Consider the following 17887-nt stretch of genomic DNA (forward strand, 5'->3'; position numbering starts at 1 on the left):
AAAATCTTTGTTTTCTTTGCTATGCAGTGCTGAAAAACGAGGTTCATCTAATACACCTGTATGTCTTTTACGCTATCAAATACACTAGATAATAAAACAACTTTCATGGAATGAGAATAAATTGAATGATGAAGTAGTTGTATGCTGTCAACTTAATGTGACAGTCCCCTGAAGGGAATAATACTACTGTTGGTTATACCTAGGAAGCTGCACCACTTCCTGTCGGCCTTGACACATTTCCTGTGTCCTTGTGTTTCCTTATGTCACGTTAAAATGACAGCATACAACTACTTCATCGTATTACTGCTGCATAAATCTCTCTGAGAGATTTAGAAATGTATTAGTTCTAAAATTGAATGATGTTTTCTAAATGCCATGCTTAACCCATTAATGCATAGTGTCCAGAAAAATGCACACAGGAAAAATTACTATTGCTTGTTAAGTAAACTACCTATTGAGCTTGATGCATACATTACTTTGGAGACGGACTCCATTCTGATAACAATGAATTTGCATCTGCTACACCCTGGGCAAGTGCCTTCTGCTATAACCTTGGGCCAACCAATGCCTTGTAAGTGAATTTGGTTGATGGAAACTGTAGAAGCCTGCCACATACCTATATATATGTTTGTGTTTGATCTTTTCCCCCCAACTTCTTGACAACTGGTGTTGGTTTGTTTATGTCCCCATAACTTAGTAATTTAGCAAAGCACCCCAGCATGGCCATATTCCAATAATTGAAACAAGTACAAGATAAAAGGTAACAAAGAAAATAGTTAAGGATCATGTAAAAAAGAATTATTTTTCTTTGAATTCAAGTAAACATTTGTCTATTTATTTGACTCTTTTTGTTAATTGATTGTTGATTGATTTTGTTTATTGTAGTACATAGAAAAGACTTCTAATGAATTTGACCTAATTACTAAATATGTGCAGAACACACATGCAGTTACACACAACCAGTATGGACTGGAAGTTGTCGATGTAAGTTAATTTCGTTTTTTTTCTAATTATTTTCAGCTATCAAATTATGGAAATTACTTAATTTGGACATGTTGTTTGTTCCTTCTTGAGCCATGCCCGACTCATAAAGGGCCAGTTTCTTGGTTTCATTGGTGTATAGGTTCCCCACCTGGACAGGACGCTGGTCCGTCACAGGTGAGCTGCTAGAAATGAGTTTAACCTGGAGTGGGATGGGCTCCACCAAGCTTACTGCATGGCTGCAGCACCCCAACAACCCCAGCGAGCTGGCAGAATTGTTACTGTGCCAGAGAAAATGCTTAGTGACATATCTTCTGACTGCTGCCAGGAGTCAACTTTGTCTTTCATTCTTTTGAGGGTTGATAAAATAAGTACCAGTTGAGCACCCAATAGAGGTGGGGTGGGGTGGTCGACATGATCGACTTGCTCCCTTCCCATGAAATCGCTGGCCTTGTGCCACAATTTCAAACTAATATTAACTGACATTCAAGCAATTGGAAAATATTTATCTTGTTTTATAGGCATACAAACTTGAACGACAAGGAGAAAAGGAACGTTTCCGTCCATTTGAAGAGTTAGCAAATCATAAACTGCTTTGGCATGGATCTCGAGTTACCAACTTTGCTGGTATTTTGTCACAAGGTCTGCGAGTAGCACCCCCAGAAGCACCAGTGGTAAGTTATCTAAATACATTTTGTCTGTAATATAGGTTGAATATGGCATGGAAAACAGACATTAAATAATAATAATGATGAATGTTTATCTCTTTGCAGACTGGTTATATGTTTGGTAAAGGCATTTATTTTGCTGATATGGTATCCAAAAGTGCAAACTATTGTCACACAAGCAAAAATGATCCAGTGGGTTTGATACTTCTGTGTGATGTTGCCCTAGGAAGCATGTAAGAAATATTTACATTTCATTATAATATTATTTTAAAAATTATGTCATGCTAATAAGATTAATAAGTATTAATGGTAAAGCTGTTTATTTCTTGAAAGATGAGTGTTTAGGATCAACTTGATAAAATGATCATTTTTGGTTACTTTGGTTTAGTTTTGATTTTTTAAAAAAATTGTGAGTTTGATACCCAGTGACCATTTTGTTCTTGAGCAAGACACTTTTTTTTTCAAAGGGCCAGCCTTGTCACATTCTGTGTCACTATAAATCTCCCTGAGAACTGAGTTAAGGGTACACGTGTCTGTGGAGTGCTCTGCTACTTACACATAAATTTCATGATCAGGCTGCTCCTGGGACCTTTGTCAGAACCGATGGAGAGCCAGTTTTTTCTTTTTGATATTGCCAGATATTAGTTAATGTTTAGATAATGTAATATATTTGATGGCATGAAAGACACCATTTCCAGAAAAGTGTCTCAAAAATTCACCCCAGATCCTACATGGAAAGCTGGGCCTATATCACATTCCTTAATGCATTAAATGCGTTTTTTCTTGAATATGTGCTGCTGAAATTATTGTGCCTCTGATATGCACTGGTACTAGTGCCACATAAGAAGCACTTGTACTGGTGCCATGTAAAAAGCATCCAGTATACTCTATAAAGTGGTTGGCATTAGGAAGGGCATCCAACTGAGAAACTTTGCCAAAATAGACAACGGAACCTGGTGTGGATCTTGGCCTTTCCAGCTCCTGTCAAAATATCCAACCCATGCCAGCTTGGAAAACAACATTGAATGATGATGCTGTTGATCTTTTATGCCATCAAATTCAGTAAATAAAGACATGTAATACAGTGTTATACATTGCAATGTCTTTTTTAAAATTTAGTGTTTGCATATTGAATTAATTGAAAAGTTATTTTTGTATCTTTGTAGAAGAAAAGAAAATTGGGTGGCATTTTATTTATTTACGTAGAATACTTTTAGAGATACTTCTATACATATGGCGTTATAAATTTCTAGACAAGGGGTATTACAAAACATAGCCTGACTCTTTCTTTTTTTTTTTTTTTTTTTTTTTTTTTTGATGAGTTGATATAAAAATAATTGCTTTAACAATTTATACAAATTTTAGAACGTGGTCTGTTGTTGAATAATATATAAAAGATTTGTTTCCAATTCTGCTGCAGGTATGAGCTAACATCTGCTAATTATGTGACATCTTTGCCAAAGGGCAAACACAGCACTAAAGGTAAGCCTTTCTGCACAAGTATTTGCTGGACAATTATTGTAGCACAGTTGTCACATTTTCCTTCTGCTATTGAGTGCTTATACTTACACCCCATTCACATGTCTGCACTTTCTTTTGCAGGATGTGGTAGGACAGTTCCTAATCCTACTGGTCGACAGATGGTTGATGGTGTTGAAGTCCCAATGGGCAAAGGTGTTCCATCAGATATCAACAACTCTAGTCTTTTGTACAATGAGTATCCTTCATCTAATCGTTCAAAGTTTTTCTTAATATTGTTTTTTGTTAACCTATCATCATCGACCTCGTTATTCAACATCTGTTTTCCATGCTGGTATGGGTTGGACGGTTTGACAGGAGCTGGCCAGCCAGAGGACTATGCTAAGCTCTGTTGTCTGCTTCAGCATATTTTCTGTGGCTGGATGCCCTGCCTAACATTACCCACTTTACAGAGTGTACTCATTGCTTTTTTCGTGACACCGCTATAGTTTGCATGTGTGTTCTTATCTATTCCCTTTCTGCACATCAAGCATAACCATTTCCCAGATGTTAGTAGAGTTCTCTTTTCTGTCATAGCCTCATAAAGAAGGTATCAGGGCTTTCTTTGTCTCGACACACACCTAAACATCTCATTGAATCTAATTCTTTTTCTTATTGACTCTTTTATAATTCTCTTTGTCACTTTTATAATTCTCTTTGTCACTTTTATAATTTTCTCTCTCTCTTCTTTCTCTGTCACACACACGATGCACATGGGGCTTAAGTATTTAATTGGTTATATATAATACATGTTTTTAACTCATGGGGTAACATGTATTATATATTCTGTAAGAGTACACATGTACATGTAAGCAAAGACGTTTTTGTAAATGACTATTTGATGGTATTATAAGACACACTTTCTTTTCAAAAATTACCCTGGATCTCATATGCCAAGTTGGGCCTCCCATGAGCATTAATGCTCTAAAACCGTTTTCCTTTGAATATGTGCCGTTGAAATTAAGATGTGTCTAAAATACCCACGTGTCTTTTATGCCATCAGATACAGTATATATTTTTATCTCTGCTTTCCATTGTAACTGTTAGTATTTTAACAATTTTTATGCTATTTCACCTTAACCACATCACTAGATATATTGTGTATGATACTGCTCAAGTGAAAATCAAATATTTGCTTAGATTGAGGTTTAACTACAGATGGTGAATGTGCCTTTACAGTGATGAAACCGAAAGAGAGAGACTGAATGAAAGCTACAGAACTGACACCTTTTATCTACTTTGTTTTAATCTGTGATTTCTAATAAAAAAAACAACCCCTTTTTCTCTGCCTTTGATGACACAGCTGTCTAGCACCGTTGACATAAACTGCTTTCTCATTTGTTCTTACTCCATGATGGCAACTATTATGTTAAATCTCATTTGTGTTTCACATACTACATAAAACACTATTTTATACAGGATTTTACTAAATTTTTTATCTGATTTTTAGTTAGTATTTTCCTATTTGTTGAATTTTTTCCCCACCTCTCCAAACATGTGACTTATTTACTCTTATTGTTAAAAACTACAGTGATAGTGAAAATTTATCCAATAAATAATCAACTATTTTCTAATTTCAAAGTAACTATTAGTTTATGTTCACCTTTCTGATTCATTCTTCTATTTCATATTGTTGATCATAAAATATATTAACTCATGGATGTGGTAGAAATAAATTCATATTTTCCACCACTTTAAACACCTTTGTGATTTTAGATTAATTGCTGCTAATCTTTAACCCTTTAGTATTAAGATTACTCTGTCAGATTTAATGCCAGTTTATCCACGTTTTTTTTTTATTGATCCTACATTATCTCATGGTTTTGAGATTTCAATGATGTGATTGCTCATTTTTAGAATGACATTGTAAGGGACACATGAAAGTCCGAATCTGGCTGGTTTAAGCTTAAAACAGATGGAATATGTGGGCCAGGTATGGCCAGTTAAGATGCTAGAGGGTTAAAATTTTTCATTTTGTTCTAATAAATTTCTGAATAATCCTTCTTTGGAAGCATTACATCTATTTATAGACACAAAAAAATAAGTTCCTTTCAGTTGATTTTGTTTTAAATGTTATATCTCTCAACTCTTTATTTTTATTATTTTTGTTTTTAGCACATTCCAAATTAATCTAATACTCATTGCTAAGTTGAGAGTTAATAATTATAAATGAAGTAATGAAATCATATTAAAGACAGTTTGTAAAATTAATGAAAACTTTGGACTGATATCATCCCAGGTGACATTCATTCTCTAATGAAATATTTGATCTTGATACTCTAATAAATGAATTGGAAAAGGATAAGGTTTATTTAACTTTCTCCGATGAGTAATTTTTCCCTTCATTTTTCATGGGGAGGAAAGGTACTGTTGAGTTCTTTGTCCAGGTATAGGACAGTGTTATTAAAAAAATGAAGATTACTGTTAGGTCGAATGTCTTATTCAGAAGATCGTTATATTTCTTCATAACTTTCATAGAATTCATTTTGATTTCTTTTTTCTTGTCTTCAAAATATTCCTTAAAATGTTTCCTTTTGTGGATAATTCCTTGACATAACTTGGTTACATTTCTACCAAGATATCACCAGCCCCCAAAAATCATTTACTTTAAAAATGTGCTTATTTTAAAAAGTAGTCAAGTGATTTTTTTTTTTCTATTCCAACTGTGCCTCATTGTTGTAAATTTATCCAACTTTCTAATATTGTTTAAAACCCATTTATATTCAGGTTTTCCTTGATTAATTCTTCCTCTCTCATTTCATTTTCATTTGACCATTTTCTTCTATGCAAGTTGTTTTTATTTTTTTACATTTTTACTTGAAAGTATTAGAGATGAATTTTCTTGTTAATACTGCTAAAAGCTTTCTTGTTGGCCATTCTGTGATTATGTTTATTTTTGACATCATATCACTTAATCCCTTATGTTCACCTTTTTATATTTTATAATCATATGAAACATCAGGAAATTGTTGTATAATGTGTATTCTCATAGTTAAACAAATAACATAACCATTTATTCATGACTTTACTCGACTTCTGCTATTGCACGTAGTTGACAAGAATTTATGCTACCAGCACTGAATTTTTCAGGCTGCTGCTAGCTGTCAAAATGCTGCTGCACACCTCTGCAGTGGTCACCACAACTTGTGAAAGGAAAGTCGTTTTTGAAAAATAATTTTATATCATGCATGGGTTGTATGAAATTGATAATAAAGAATTTCTGTTGTAATAAAAAAAAAATTGTTTATTATATTTTTTATTTTTTTAAACTTTTTTTTGGCATAATTATAAATTTTTTGCTGGAAACATATTACTTAGAGAAGTAACCACAAAGTTTTAACATTTATTGTGCAACCAAGCATACAACTATGGAAATACATTTCTTCAAATACCATTGCATACTACTGTATAGGACACTATTAATGTTACTTGGGTACATAACCATTTACCAGTAGAATCTGGTGCAATATCATGTAATATTGGTTTTATTTATTTTTTTAAACTTGTTTCAGTCATTAGTAAGATAGGGATCAAAAGAGTCGACCTAAGTAAGATAGGGATCAAAAGGGTCCGTAGGGAAAAAATGGTTGAGAACCACTGTTCTAATGCAAGAAAATTTTTCCAAAAATATTGTTTATAAACTACTTGTAATTTAATTATGTAAATCAGCAAGCTAATTAAAACTTTGTCGATGACTACACAGCAGTTTTGTGAATTTTTAAAAAATCTCTTCTGTGGTCGCACAATTTTGTGAGATCTTTATACCAAGAAATTATTTCAATACATATGTTGTAAAATAACACGATTATTCCTTTAACCCTTTTGTTACCATACTTCTGTTGAAATACACTGGTCTTTGTTTGACTTAATTTTGAAAATACTGAATAATTTAGTTGAAATAACTGTCATTATTAAGCTGGTGTTTGAAACATAAATTTTGATGGAAGTTTTTAATTTGAGTCACAAGAAGTTTATAGCAAAAGACCATGGGCAATCTCAAGCAAAGGCTTAAAAACTGAATGATTAATATTGTGTAATGGCTGATTAATAATGTTGAACTGGGTAATAATGTCTAATAATTGATATATAAAATTTTTGTCAACAGATTTCTTATTGAAAACTTCTCAATGATTAGTTAATTCTGACATCCTCACCTATTTCTTTTTTATATCTTGAGCTATTTGTTAATATGATTTTATATACACAAGAAAAACAGTTTAACATTAAACTAAAAAATCACTCAGTATTTTTTAAAGAATACATGTTTATTAAATTTTTACCAGCAGAGGTGTGACAATGACTTCAAACTTTCAATCTTCTAGCCTTCATCATATGTGTCTATATATATGATCCAGTTCTATGAACCTGATGAATTATGTTTGTTTTGCAAGCCTTTGAAACTCTAAGTTGCATGGACCTGAATCAGACTGTTGTTAAATAATATATGTAATCCTACTAAACATGTTGAGTGCCACTTGTTTTTTTGTTTGTCCACTTATATACTATCATCATCATTGTTTAATTTCTAACTTCCATGCTGGCATGGGTTGGATGGTTTGACAGGAGCTGTACAGGGAGAAGACTGGACCAGACTTCTGTGTCTGTTTTGACATGGTTTTTATAGCTGGATGCCCTTTTTATATTATGGAAACTGAGCAGCTGGTCCCACAGCAGGGTCCAGAAGTTGATATTTAATTTTACCCTTTTAGCACAAATTACTTTATCATCTTAGGTATACTATTCCACTTCAGCTGTACACATAAGAACTGAAATATTGGCTACCAAATTGGATGGTTTTGAAATCATCATCATCATCGTTTAACGTCCGCTTTCCATGCTAGCATGGGTTGGACGACTTGACTGAGGACTGGTGAAACCGGATGGCAACACCAGGCTCCAATCTAAATTTGGCAGAGTTTCTACAGCTGGATGCCCTTCCTAACGCCAACCACTCAGAGAGTGTAGTAGGTGCTTTTACGTGTCACATGCACGAAGGCCAGTCAGGCGATACTGGCAACGGCCACGCTCGAAATGGTGTCTTTTATGTGCCACCCGCACAAGCCAGTCCAGGGGCACTGGCAACGATCTCGCTCGAAAATCCTACGGGAGCCAGTCAGGCGGTACTGGCAACGGCCAATTTATCTAGGTACATGCGTGGCTGTGTGGTAAGAAGTTTGCTTCTCAGCCGCATGGTTCTAGGTTCAGTTCTACTGTGTAGCACCTTGAGCAAGTGTCTTCTATAGCGTTGGACCAACCAAAGCCTTGTGAATAGATTTGGTAGAAGGAAACTGAAAGAAGCCTGTCATATGTCTTTGTCCTCTGCCGCTTGACAAACTGTGTTGGTGTGTTTATGTCCCTGTAACTTAGTGGTTCAACAAAAGAGACCAACAGAGCAAGCACCAGGCTTTTAAAAAAAGTAAGCCCTGGGGTTGATTTATTTGACTAAAATTTTTTCAAGGCAATGCTCCAGCATGGCTACAGTCTAATGACAAACAAGTACAAAATGAAGGAGACCTTAGTATTTATTTATGAAAAATTAAAATAAAAAGTTTTAAAAAACATTTAATATGAAAAAAAAAGGGTGGTTGATCAAGCAGACCTATGATTAGGCATTCTTGCCATGACCATCCAGTCTTTGCTGTAGATTGGGAGTCCTTCTCTAGTTTTAGATAGTAGAATATGATTTGAGGGAATTCTGCTGCTATTTCTTGCAAGTCGAGCGACTACGTAAGATACTCCCTCATTGGCTCGATTAGTTGAAGGTTGTGTTGAGACTCGGGTCAACACCGATCGAGATGTATAGTCAAAAATGCCCCAACTATAGACATCCTGTCTTATTTTCAAGCATAGTCTACAAAGGAATACGTTATATAAAGTACCATTAGTTTTAAGGTGGCAGTGTATGACTTTAGGGAAATTTTGCTGCTATTTCTAGCAGATCGAGCACAACATCGTTGAGGTTAAATTTATCTTCTGTAGAACATCTTCGGCAAGTATTTCCTCTCCATCCTCTCTCTCTCTTATAATAATGTTTGAGTCAGTTGTAGGTTGCATTGAGTATAAAGTGGAGTTATCTGCCGCTAGATGTCACCTCCTGCCAACATGGCGTCACCAAGTGCGGGCAATTCGGATCTCGATGCTGGTAACAAATTACGTTTTTCTTATTTTAACTCAATAATTTATTAGTTTTCCCTTTTTACCATAATTTAATCCAGAAAAGAATAATAGAAAAACATTTAATTTGCGTTTATCAACTTCCAATCAGCAGCTAAACACAAGTTTTATCGACAGCATGGAAGTTGTCAGCTGTCTCGAATAAAAATACAAGAAATTAACAAAACATTTTTAGGACTTTCTCTTTTCCTGATAGTTTTTTTCTGCTTCCCTCCTTAATATCTTTTAATTAATTTAATTAACTTTAGCCTACTTGTCTTGTTTAATAGCCTCTGGATGTATTTCGCCCAACAATTTAGTTATAATGTTATGTGTTTATTCAAATGGAAGATTTCACGAACTCGTTCACTAATGTTTCCTCGATCAGTGACATTTTTAGCAATCTATATTATTCGATCTTTCTCTTTTTCTGTTTCCCTTCGTTGCATTATTTAAAGTTTACCTCAAACCCGACTGCCTTTATATAGCAGTTTATCCATTTAGTCAGAGGTTATCGTGGAATGTAGAGACACTTATACATACACCTGTATTATAAAAGCCAAGCTACCGCGGATTTCAACTCGATGGAAGATTTGAGCTTGGAACTTCTAGCTAAAGAGACACTGTAATAATAATTACAGTGTTTCCACCACTCATAACCGGATGCTGTATCTTTCCACCGAACATATTTTCAACTATTTGGATTGCGCCAGTTTTGGAAAACGGTTCTGCTTGGAATCCCAATGTTCCACGAGATACCAACTCGACCTCTCGGTCAGCAAGCGGTCGCTTTGTTCACTCTTCCATTTCTGATTCAGCTAAAATAAACATGTTTTAAAATCTCCGTTTGGTTTTGATTCCGTCCTGGATTTTATATACAGCAGTTTTATACACAAGCTTGCTTATAACTACTCTCATAAACTTTACTCGGTATTTTGTATGTTTTTTTTTAATGCTTTTATTACTAGTTTTAAAGAAATCCAAAGTAAAACTTTTTTTTCTTAGACGTCAGCTATAGTTTCTAATACCAATGACGCAGTTATCAACTTGTCCTTTCTTCTGACACGTCTGCTGCAATATAGAATCGAACTAATTTTCTTTTCTATTAAAAGCAGTTGTTTCTCTTTTGATTATTATTACTTAACCCAAATGACATATCTTTTTTTTTTTTCGAAACCATGTTACTGAATAACAGCTACCAACATTTGTCTTTCTCTCATGCACATAAAAATATTTTCATCACTTTTAACAAGAATTGAGTCTTTAACCCTTTGCCTGTTCAAAACATTTTTATAAGTTTGTCCGAAACGTCAGTACTTGTTTTTAGACTTTGTGTTAGCCATTGTTTCATATGTTCTAAGCAATATAAAACTTTCCTTTCATAAGCCCCAAGTTGCTCTCGTGGGTGAAACAGATTGGGAATGTGTATCATATAAAACGCATGGATACTAGGGAAATATGTCCTGTTAATCAAATGTGATGCACAGGGACAGACAAATTGATACACTATGTTGCCATTCTAAATCCTCTGTTCTGGCTGCAAGAGTTCTGTCTTCATTGAACGAGCAACTGGTGTACCATGTTTGACTAAACCCACCTCTTCTCTTGGCTTCCAGATCCTTTTATAAAACCTTTGCCTGTCTAATTCTTCTTTCTCAATATGTGCTCCCCACTCTCTCTCTCTCTCTCCTTTCACCTATGTGCCCTCCCTTCTCTCCTTTCATATATTCCTTGTGAGATATCAGTGTGAATATTAATTGTATTGCTTCCGCTTGTCTGCAAAAGACTGGAATAGCTATGGCATTACTCTACCTCCTCTTCCTCCTCCTAATTGAAAAAATAAATCATAAAAAGGCATGTGTCCATAACTTTTATATATCTAGGTAAGCCATCTGTTTCAATCTACTTTATACATTAGTCTTATTTCATTTTAAAATAATGTTTGTCACTTTTGAACATATCTCAAGATTATTAAAATACTAGCTGACCTCGTGCCATCAAAAATGACTGCTAATTGTAGTATTTTATGTGTAAATATGGATGGTAAATCAAATTAATGCACTTGTCACTGTTATCTAGTGGTTTTCTTTTGAGATGTGACATCAATCATCGTTTGTTACTGAAAGAACGATAGTTCAAACATTTACATACCTCCCTTGTTCACACATACACACATATACTCACACAGAGTTGAAACGCTGCTTGACTTTTCTTTTCAGCGTTGAACGCTCACCATCCCGCTTCCATTGCACACACATACACACACACAAACATTCACATATCTTCCTTTTACATACACACACACATATACTCACTCAGAGTTGAAACGCTCCCACTACCAGTTTACCATCATTCCTTCCTTCCTTATTCATCCATCACCCCTTCCTTTCTCATTCATATGTTGTGACAGAGAAAAATGCAAGAGTATTATTATAGTAGATATTAGAAAGTGAACAATGTTTTGTTTAACAGACTGTGAGCAGACATTGATGAGTTATGAAAAATTGGACAGATCATCTCCTGACTTATGGCCTGAACAAAGTAAGTATGTTTATGTTTGTGTGTCTATAAACAAAGTATTTTACTTTGTTTGAACTATTTGGGGATTAAGATATCATATTGATTTTATCAAGAGTGTGTTGATACATTGTTCTCTTAGTTCTGTAAAATATTTCGTTGTTGTCCCATATATGTTATTAATCACGTGACTAGTCTGAATTATTTGCTGTCATCATAACCAGCTTGTGATGACAATATTTGTTATCTTTAGTGAAAACTTTGCCTTGTTGATAAAGCTGTGTAACAATTCCTGCCTGTTGTTGTGTCCAGAAGTTTCACTCAATTCTTCTTCTTGAATACACTGACAGCACTACAGTAGTAGCTCACTAAAGATGTTTAACCATCAGTCTTGCTACATCCAGTGAAGGCACATGGCTCAGTGCTTAGAGCATTGGGCTCACAATCACGAGGTAGTGAGTTCAATTCCTGGACTGGGCTGTATGTTGTATTGTTGAGCCAGACACTTATTTCGTGTTACTCCAGAGATGAGTTGCGATGTCACTAGTGCCATTTGCCTTTCCATACAACAACATTGGTGGTGTGGAGAGGGGCGGATGATATGCATGGGCGACTGCTGGTCTTCCATAAACAACCTTTCCTGGATTTGTGCCTCGGAGAGGAACTTTCTAAGTGCAATCCCATGGTCATTCACGACCGAAGGGGGTCTTTACCTTTACCTGCTACATCTATTATTAAGAGAATAAAATCATTTCTATCATTTAAAATTTTATCTTAAAATATGCATTTTAAAGAGGGTTGGGAGAGGAGGAGTGTAGCGGGGGAAATTTGTCTGCTACATTGAGTAAACTGGGTGGTTATATAAAACGGGTCTGTAAAGAACCAGTTGTTGTTTAACCTCCAAGTCAGCCTCAAAGCAGTGAATTGTCAGAATTGTTAGAGCAAATGACGAAATACCTTGTGGTGTTTGGTTATGGTACTTCACATCTTGAGTTCAAATCCTGCTGAGACTGGCTTTGCATTCCATCCTTCCAAGATTGAAATGCTGTACAATATAAACTGCTTATGAATATTATGTTCTTACACACACACACACACAAGGCAAAAAAAGGTTTTCTGCAGGCATAGTATATCTGGGCTACATTATCTAATGTGTGTTTTTTATTAAAACTGTCAAGTATGATTTGAGGAAGCTTTGACTGCTATCTATAGCATGTCAAATGATCACATGTATGGAAGTGGCTCCCTTGTGGACTTGTATAATAATAATACCAGTGGCATTATGTTTAGTGGTAGAAGTTTAAAGATAGCACAATTGGTGGTGACTTACTAATTTTTAATATTAGGAAAGTGGCGAGTTGGTAGAGTCGTTAGCACACCGGGTATTTCACTTGTTGCTATGTTCTGAGTTCAAATTCTGCCGAGGTCAACTTAGCCTTTTATCCTTTTGGGGTCGATAAATTAAGTACCAGTGAAATCGACTAGTCCCCTCCCCACCAAATTCGAGGCTTTGTGCTTCCAGTAAAAAGGATTAATCCTTAATGTTAGGAATTTGAAATGTTTTTCATAGAGTTGTACCTAAAATTTTTCTTTTTCATCTTTTTTACATTATAATCCTTAGTACCAGGTGTATCAGAGTTTGCTGCCAACCAAAGTGTAAGTACCTCTTGTGTTTAACCTTTGAAACATTGTTCTCCTGTTGCCTCTTTTAGTCAGTAAATAACATAGGTTCCATATGTTAGTGTTCTATGATTGTAGTGCATGGCTGTGTGGTTAAGAAATTTGTTTCTCAGTCATCTGGTTTCAGGTTCAGTTCTGCTGCATGGCACTTTCAGCATATGCCTTATACTATAACCCTGGGCCAACCTAAGCCCTATGAGGGGGTGCAAACTGAAGAAACCCGTTGTATATATGAGGGGGTGCTGGAAAGTTCCTGGCTTTGAGTAAAAGAAAATACAAGAGGTTCACTTAATTATGATTTTATTCATCATATTCCCCTCTCGGATACACACACTTATTGCAGCAGTCCTTCAGTTTTTTTAAGCCCTGTAAAAGAACTCAGAAGGTTGGGCCTCTAACCAGGTCTTTCTCGACACTCTTAAAGTTAGAAACCTCTATATGTGACTCATCCATGGATGAGTTCATGAACTTTGGATCTTTTCTCTAAATTATATATTTATATATTATATACTGTGAAACTTAATTTAATTTTAATTTTTGATAAATTGAATTTAATTGGGTTTTTACCTGTAAATTTGGATTTTTATCCCTAATATTATATATATATATATATATACACACACACTCACACACACACATACAGAAGATAGGCTTCTTTCAGTTTTTGTCTCCCAAATCCACTCACAAGATTTTGGCTGGCCAGGGGCTGTAGCAGAAGATATTTGCCCAAGACCACATGGTTAGGGAAATCTATCATTACCACAATGACCTGAAGACTTATTCCTTTTTCTATTCTATTCATTGATGGATTCGTTTTATATTCCAGCCTTTCTCCGCTTCAAATTTCTCTAAAGAAATAGATGATCAAGATGATATAGAACTTCTTCAAGGTATGCATCTTTTTTCTTTCTTTTCTTTCTTTCTTTCTTCATTGTCATTTACTGCCTACTTTCTATATTGGTATGGGTTAGACGGTTTGATTGAAACTAGTAAGCTGAAGAGCTACACTGGACTCCAGCCTGATTTGGCATGGTTTCTATGGCTGTATGCCCTTCTTAACATCAACCACTCCAAGAGTGTTATAGATGCTTTTTACATGCCACCAGCATTAGCCACAACTACAATTTCACTTGGTTTGACAGGTCTTCACAAGCACAGTATATCGCCAAAGGTCTCGGTCATTTAACATTGCCTCTGTGAAGGTGCATGGCTCAGTGGTTAGAGTGTCGAACTTACGGCTGTGAGGTTGTGAGGGTCTTTATTCTTTTTTACACATATATCTGCCTCTATCTCTCTCATTTTTCTGACAGAAAGCATTGCAAACAGAAAAGAACTATTATATGTATTGTCTTTGCCTGTTCAACATCCCCAAAATTACTTTCCTTTTTCAATTTGTGGTTTTCTGTTGAACCTCTGCTGTGTGTTCAACTTTGCCATTGATTTTTGAAATAAGTACTAGCACTTCTAATGAAATTTAACATTTCAAATGACCATTTCAATTGATTTGGGGAAGTTCTCATGTTTCGGTGGCATGTGAAATACATCATCCGAATGCAGTCATTACCAGTGCCCCCTGACTGGCTTCCGTGCCGGTGGCATGTAAAATGCACCCCCTACACTCTCGGAGTGGTTGGCATTAGGAAGGTCATCCAGCTGTTGAATCATTGCCAAATCAGATTGGAGCCTGATGCAGCTGCTGGCTCTCCAGACCTCAGTCAAACCGTCCAACCCATGCCATCATAGAAAACGGACTTTAAACGATGATGATGATGAATTTTCATAGTATAAGACAATCAATGATTCTTCATCAAAATTTCATTTCATCATTCATTTGGGGAGAATCTTAAAGATCAAGTACTTTCTTTTATTTGTTGGGAATTTAGTGATATTAACTATTGATGCATTTCATAGAGTTGACATTTGTGAAGGAGCATCCTCCCCATTTAATGCACACGTTCCATGCTGGCATGAGTTGGACTGGATAATGATCTTATTTGGTAAATTTTATTGAAGTGCTTCTGTCTTATTTGTAAGGAAAATAACCAATTTAAAATCTTTTAGTAAAATTCATTTTGTTTTTCTCACGTCAGAGTTTGGTAGCTTGACTACACCACAGCTGATGGAAAAAGTGCGAGGACTTCAAAATTTAGCCTTCAAACTGGGACTTGATGAAGGTAAGAGATCTATTGTTTTAGTCAGTTTGCTGTTTGTGGTAAAACTATTTTGCAATATCCATTTATCTTCTTCATCTATCCATTCATCTTTTCCACCTATTCTTGGGAGGATCATGGAGGTAGAATCCTCATCGTCCTCCCCCCTAGCTTCTTCTCTGTCATCATACTTTCCAGCTGTATTCCCAAGCATGACTGAGGCTGCGGATATTATCCAACCATCTCATTCTTGGTCTAAATGCTGGATCTCCTGCTGGTCGACTCAGCTTAAAGAATCTGTCTTGCAATCCTTTCTGGTGACATTCTAGCCACCACATGTCCATAGTAACAGAACTGTGACCTCTAAATGCAGAGAAATAGAAGCTTAACTTGGAGAAACTTCCTGATCTCTGAGCCACACATTCTCTCAAATAATGTCACTTCAAAGATTCTTTGGAAGAACCCTGTTTTGATTCTACTCTTTTAGCCATTATCCATCTTTCATGACAGGCATAGAAGCCAAATTGAAGATAACGAGTTTGGCTTTTTGACCAATCTCTCCTCTTCGGAAAATCGAATGCTGCTGCCTGTGCACTATTGTTCCAGCCTCTGCATTCCCCATCACCATCATTTAACTTCCATTGTCTATGCTGGCATGGGTTGGACAGTTTGACTGGGCTGGCACACCGGAAAGCTGCACCAGGCTCCAGTCTGATTTGGCATGGTTTTCTATGGCTGGATGCCTTTCCTAATGCCAACCACTCCGAGAGTGTAATGGTGCCCTTTGTGTGACACCGGTATCCAAATAATGAGTTATAATTTTATTTACTTTAGGAACTACAACTTTTCCTCTTTTTTCTTTTCTTTTTCAGCACGAGAAATGACGCGAGGAAAATTTTTAAACATTCTTCAAAAACAGAAAAGGTTTTGATTGTCCTAAGAAAAAAAAAAAAAAAATTTTAAATGTTTGCCGACAGTTTTCTTCATCATCAATTTAGAAACCATTCTTCACTCTTCTGCCAAACTGGATTGGCATGTATGGCTTGTGCTGGCTGTGTTCATATTGTTATTCAATTTTGCTATCTTTGTGGAAAATGTTTCTATCAGAATATTCCAGAACGAAATAGCAGTATTTATTTAGTCTTCCTTAGGACAATATACTCCTTCTGCAAAACCCATTTTCTTTTTAACGTCATGGCTGCACTAAAACTAGATCTGAAAACCAATGGTGCAATGTTTCTCTGCTCATTTCTTTTGTCAGTTTAAGATGCTGCGAACAATCATGGTTTCTGTGAGGCTAAGATTTTAGACTCACCTTCACACCAGACATTCTCTATCTTTTTATCATTGTCAAAGATTTTATTACTTGGTTTGGATATATTTATGTAAACTAATTTTTGATATAAAATAGACATTTAATGTCTACATTCCAGTTCTTTTTTCTTTGAAGTGAGGGGAAGAAATTTAAATTGTATTTGGTGGGTTCATTTTTATTTTATTTATATTTTTTTTTCTCATGCTTCTCATTGATATCAAGGAATCTTTTAAGTTTGCAGAATCTTTATCAGGAGATAAAGAGTAAAAGAGAAAGATGTAATTATATGTAAGTGTACTTGGATGACCTATTCTGCAAGAAAATTATACACTCTCTACAGAGGTCACACACTGTTGTAGATGTCATGTAAGGAATGAACAGAAGAAGGGGAGGAGGAGGAGAAAGTAACTGAACCAAATCACAGTACAACTGGTAATTAATTATACGTGAAAATATTTAAAAAATCATTTCACTTGTTCAATTTTGATAACTTACCAAATTGATTTTATTTACAAAATTAGAATTGTAACCCAATTGAGGACATAGTAGTCTAGTGTTCAGTCTCACTGTTTGACATCTTGGGCAAGTATCCCAGGGCCAACCAATATCTTGTGCATGAATTTGGTGGACCCAAACTTCAAGAAACCACAATATGTATCGATTTCTGTACAGCATGTAGTCGAAGGGGTCACTCATGCTTTAAACAGGCCTTGTTTCTTTCTTAGTCAGTCAACTTTACTTTTTTACATCTACAATTAATTCACTGGGTACAATTTTTTTTTTTTTTTTTGTGTGTGTTTGCATTTTGTCCATCTCTTTCTGAATGTCTGTATCCTATTCCCCTTGTTCCCTTTGTGATACTTTGCAAATATGTGTGTTTGTTACTATTTGAGTGAAACAGTAAG

General features: G+C 35.4%; 2 protein-coding genes across 3 annotated transcripts in view; both read left to right on the plus strand.

Moving 5' to 3' along the window:
* LOC106877168 (poly [ADP-ribose] polymerase 1) overlaps positions 1-6865 on the plus strand; it is a 29714-nt gene extending 22849 nt beyond the window's left edge. The window contains 6 exon segments of the mRNA XM_052971454.1: positions 854-984; positions 1503-1655; positions 1755-1882; positions 3070-3131; positions 3252-3366; positions 4260-6865. Coding sequence (XP_052827414.1) covers positions 854-984; positions 1503-1655; positions 1755-1882; positions 3070-3131; positions 3252-3366; positions 4260-4332 — 662 coding nt within the window. The 3' untranslated portion in view covers positions 4333-6865.
* A 2328-nt stretch (positions 6866-9193) lies between these two features.
* LOC106877182 (protein lin-52 homolog) overlaps positions 9194-17887 on the plus strand; it is an 11127-nt gene continuing 2433 nt past the window's right edge. The window contains exons 1-6 of one of the 2 annotated variants that reach the window (XM_014926020.2): positions 9194-9309; positions 11793-11861; positions 13459-13493; positions 14344-14407; positions 15608-15691; positions 16540-17092. In XM_014926020.2, coding sequence (XP_014781506.1) covers positions 9252-9309; positions 11793-11861; positions 13459-13493; positions 14344-14407; positions 15608-15691; positions 16540-16598 — 369 coding nt within the window. In that variant the 5' untranslated portion in view covers positions 9194-9251 and the 3' untranslated portion in view covers positions 16599-17092. Of the gene's footprint in view, positions 9310-11792; positions 11862-13458; positions 13494-14343; positions 14408-15607; positions 15692-16539; positions 17093-17887 lie in introns of those variants that run through there. The other variant, XM_014926021.2, reaches the window with a different exon arrangement.

This window comes from Octopus bimaculoides, chromosome 11 (assembly GCF_001194135.2).
Source record: "Octopus bimaculoides isolate UCB-OBI-ISO-001 chromosome 11, ASM119413v2, whole genome shotgun sequence".
Lineage (NCBI taxonomy): Eukaryota > Metazoa > Mollusca > Cephalopoda > Octopoda > Octopodidae > Octopus > Octopus bimaculoides.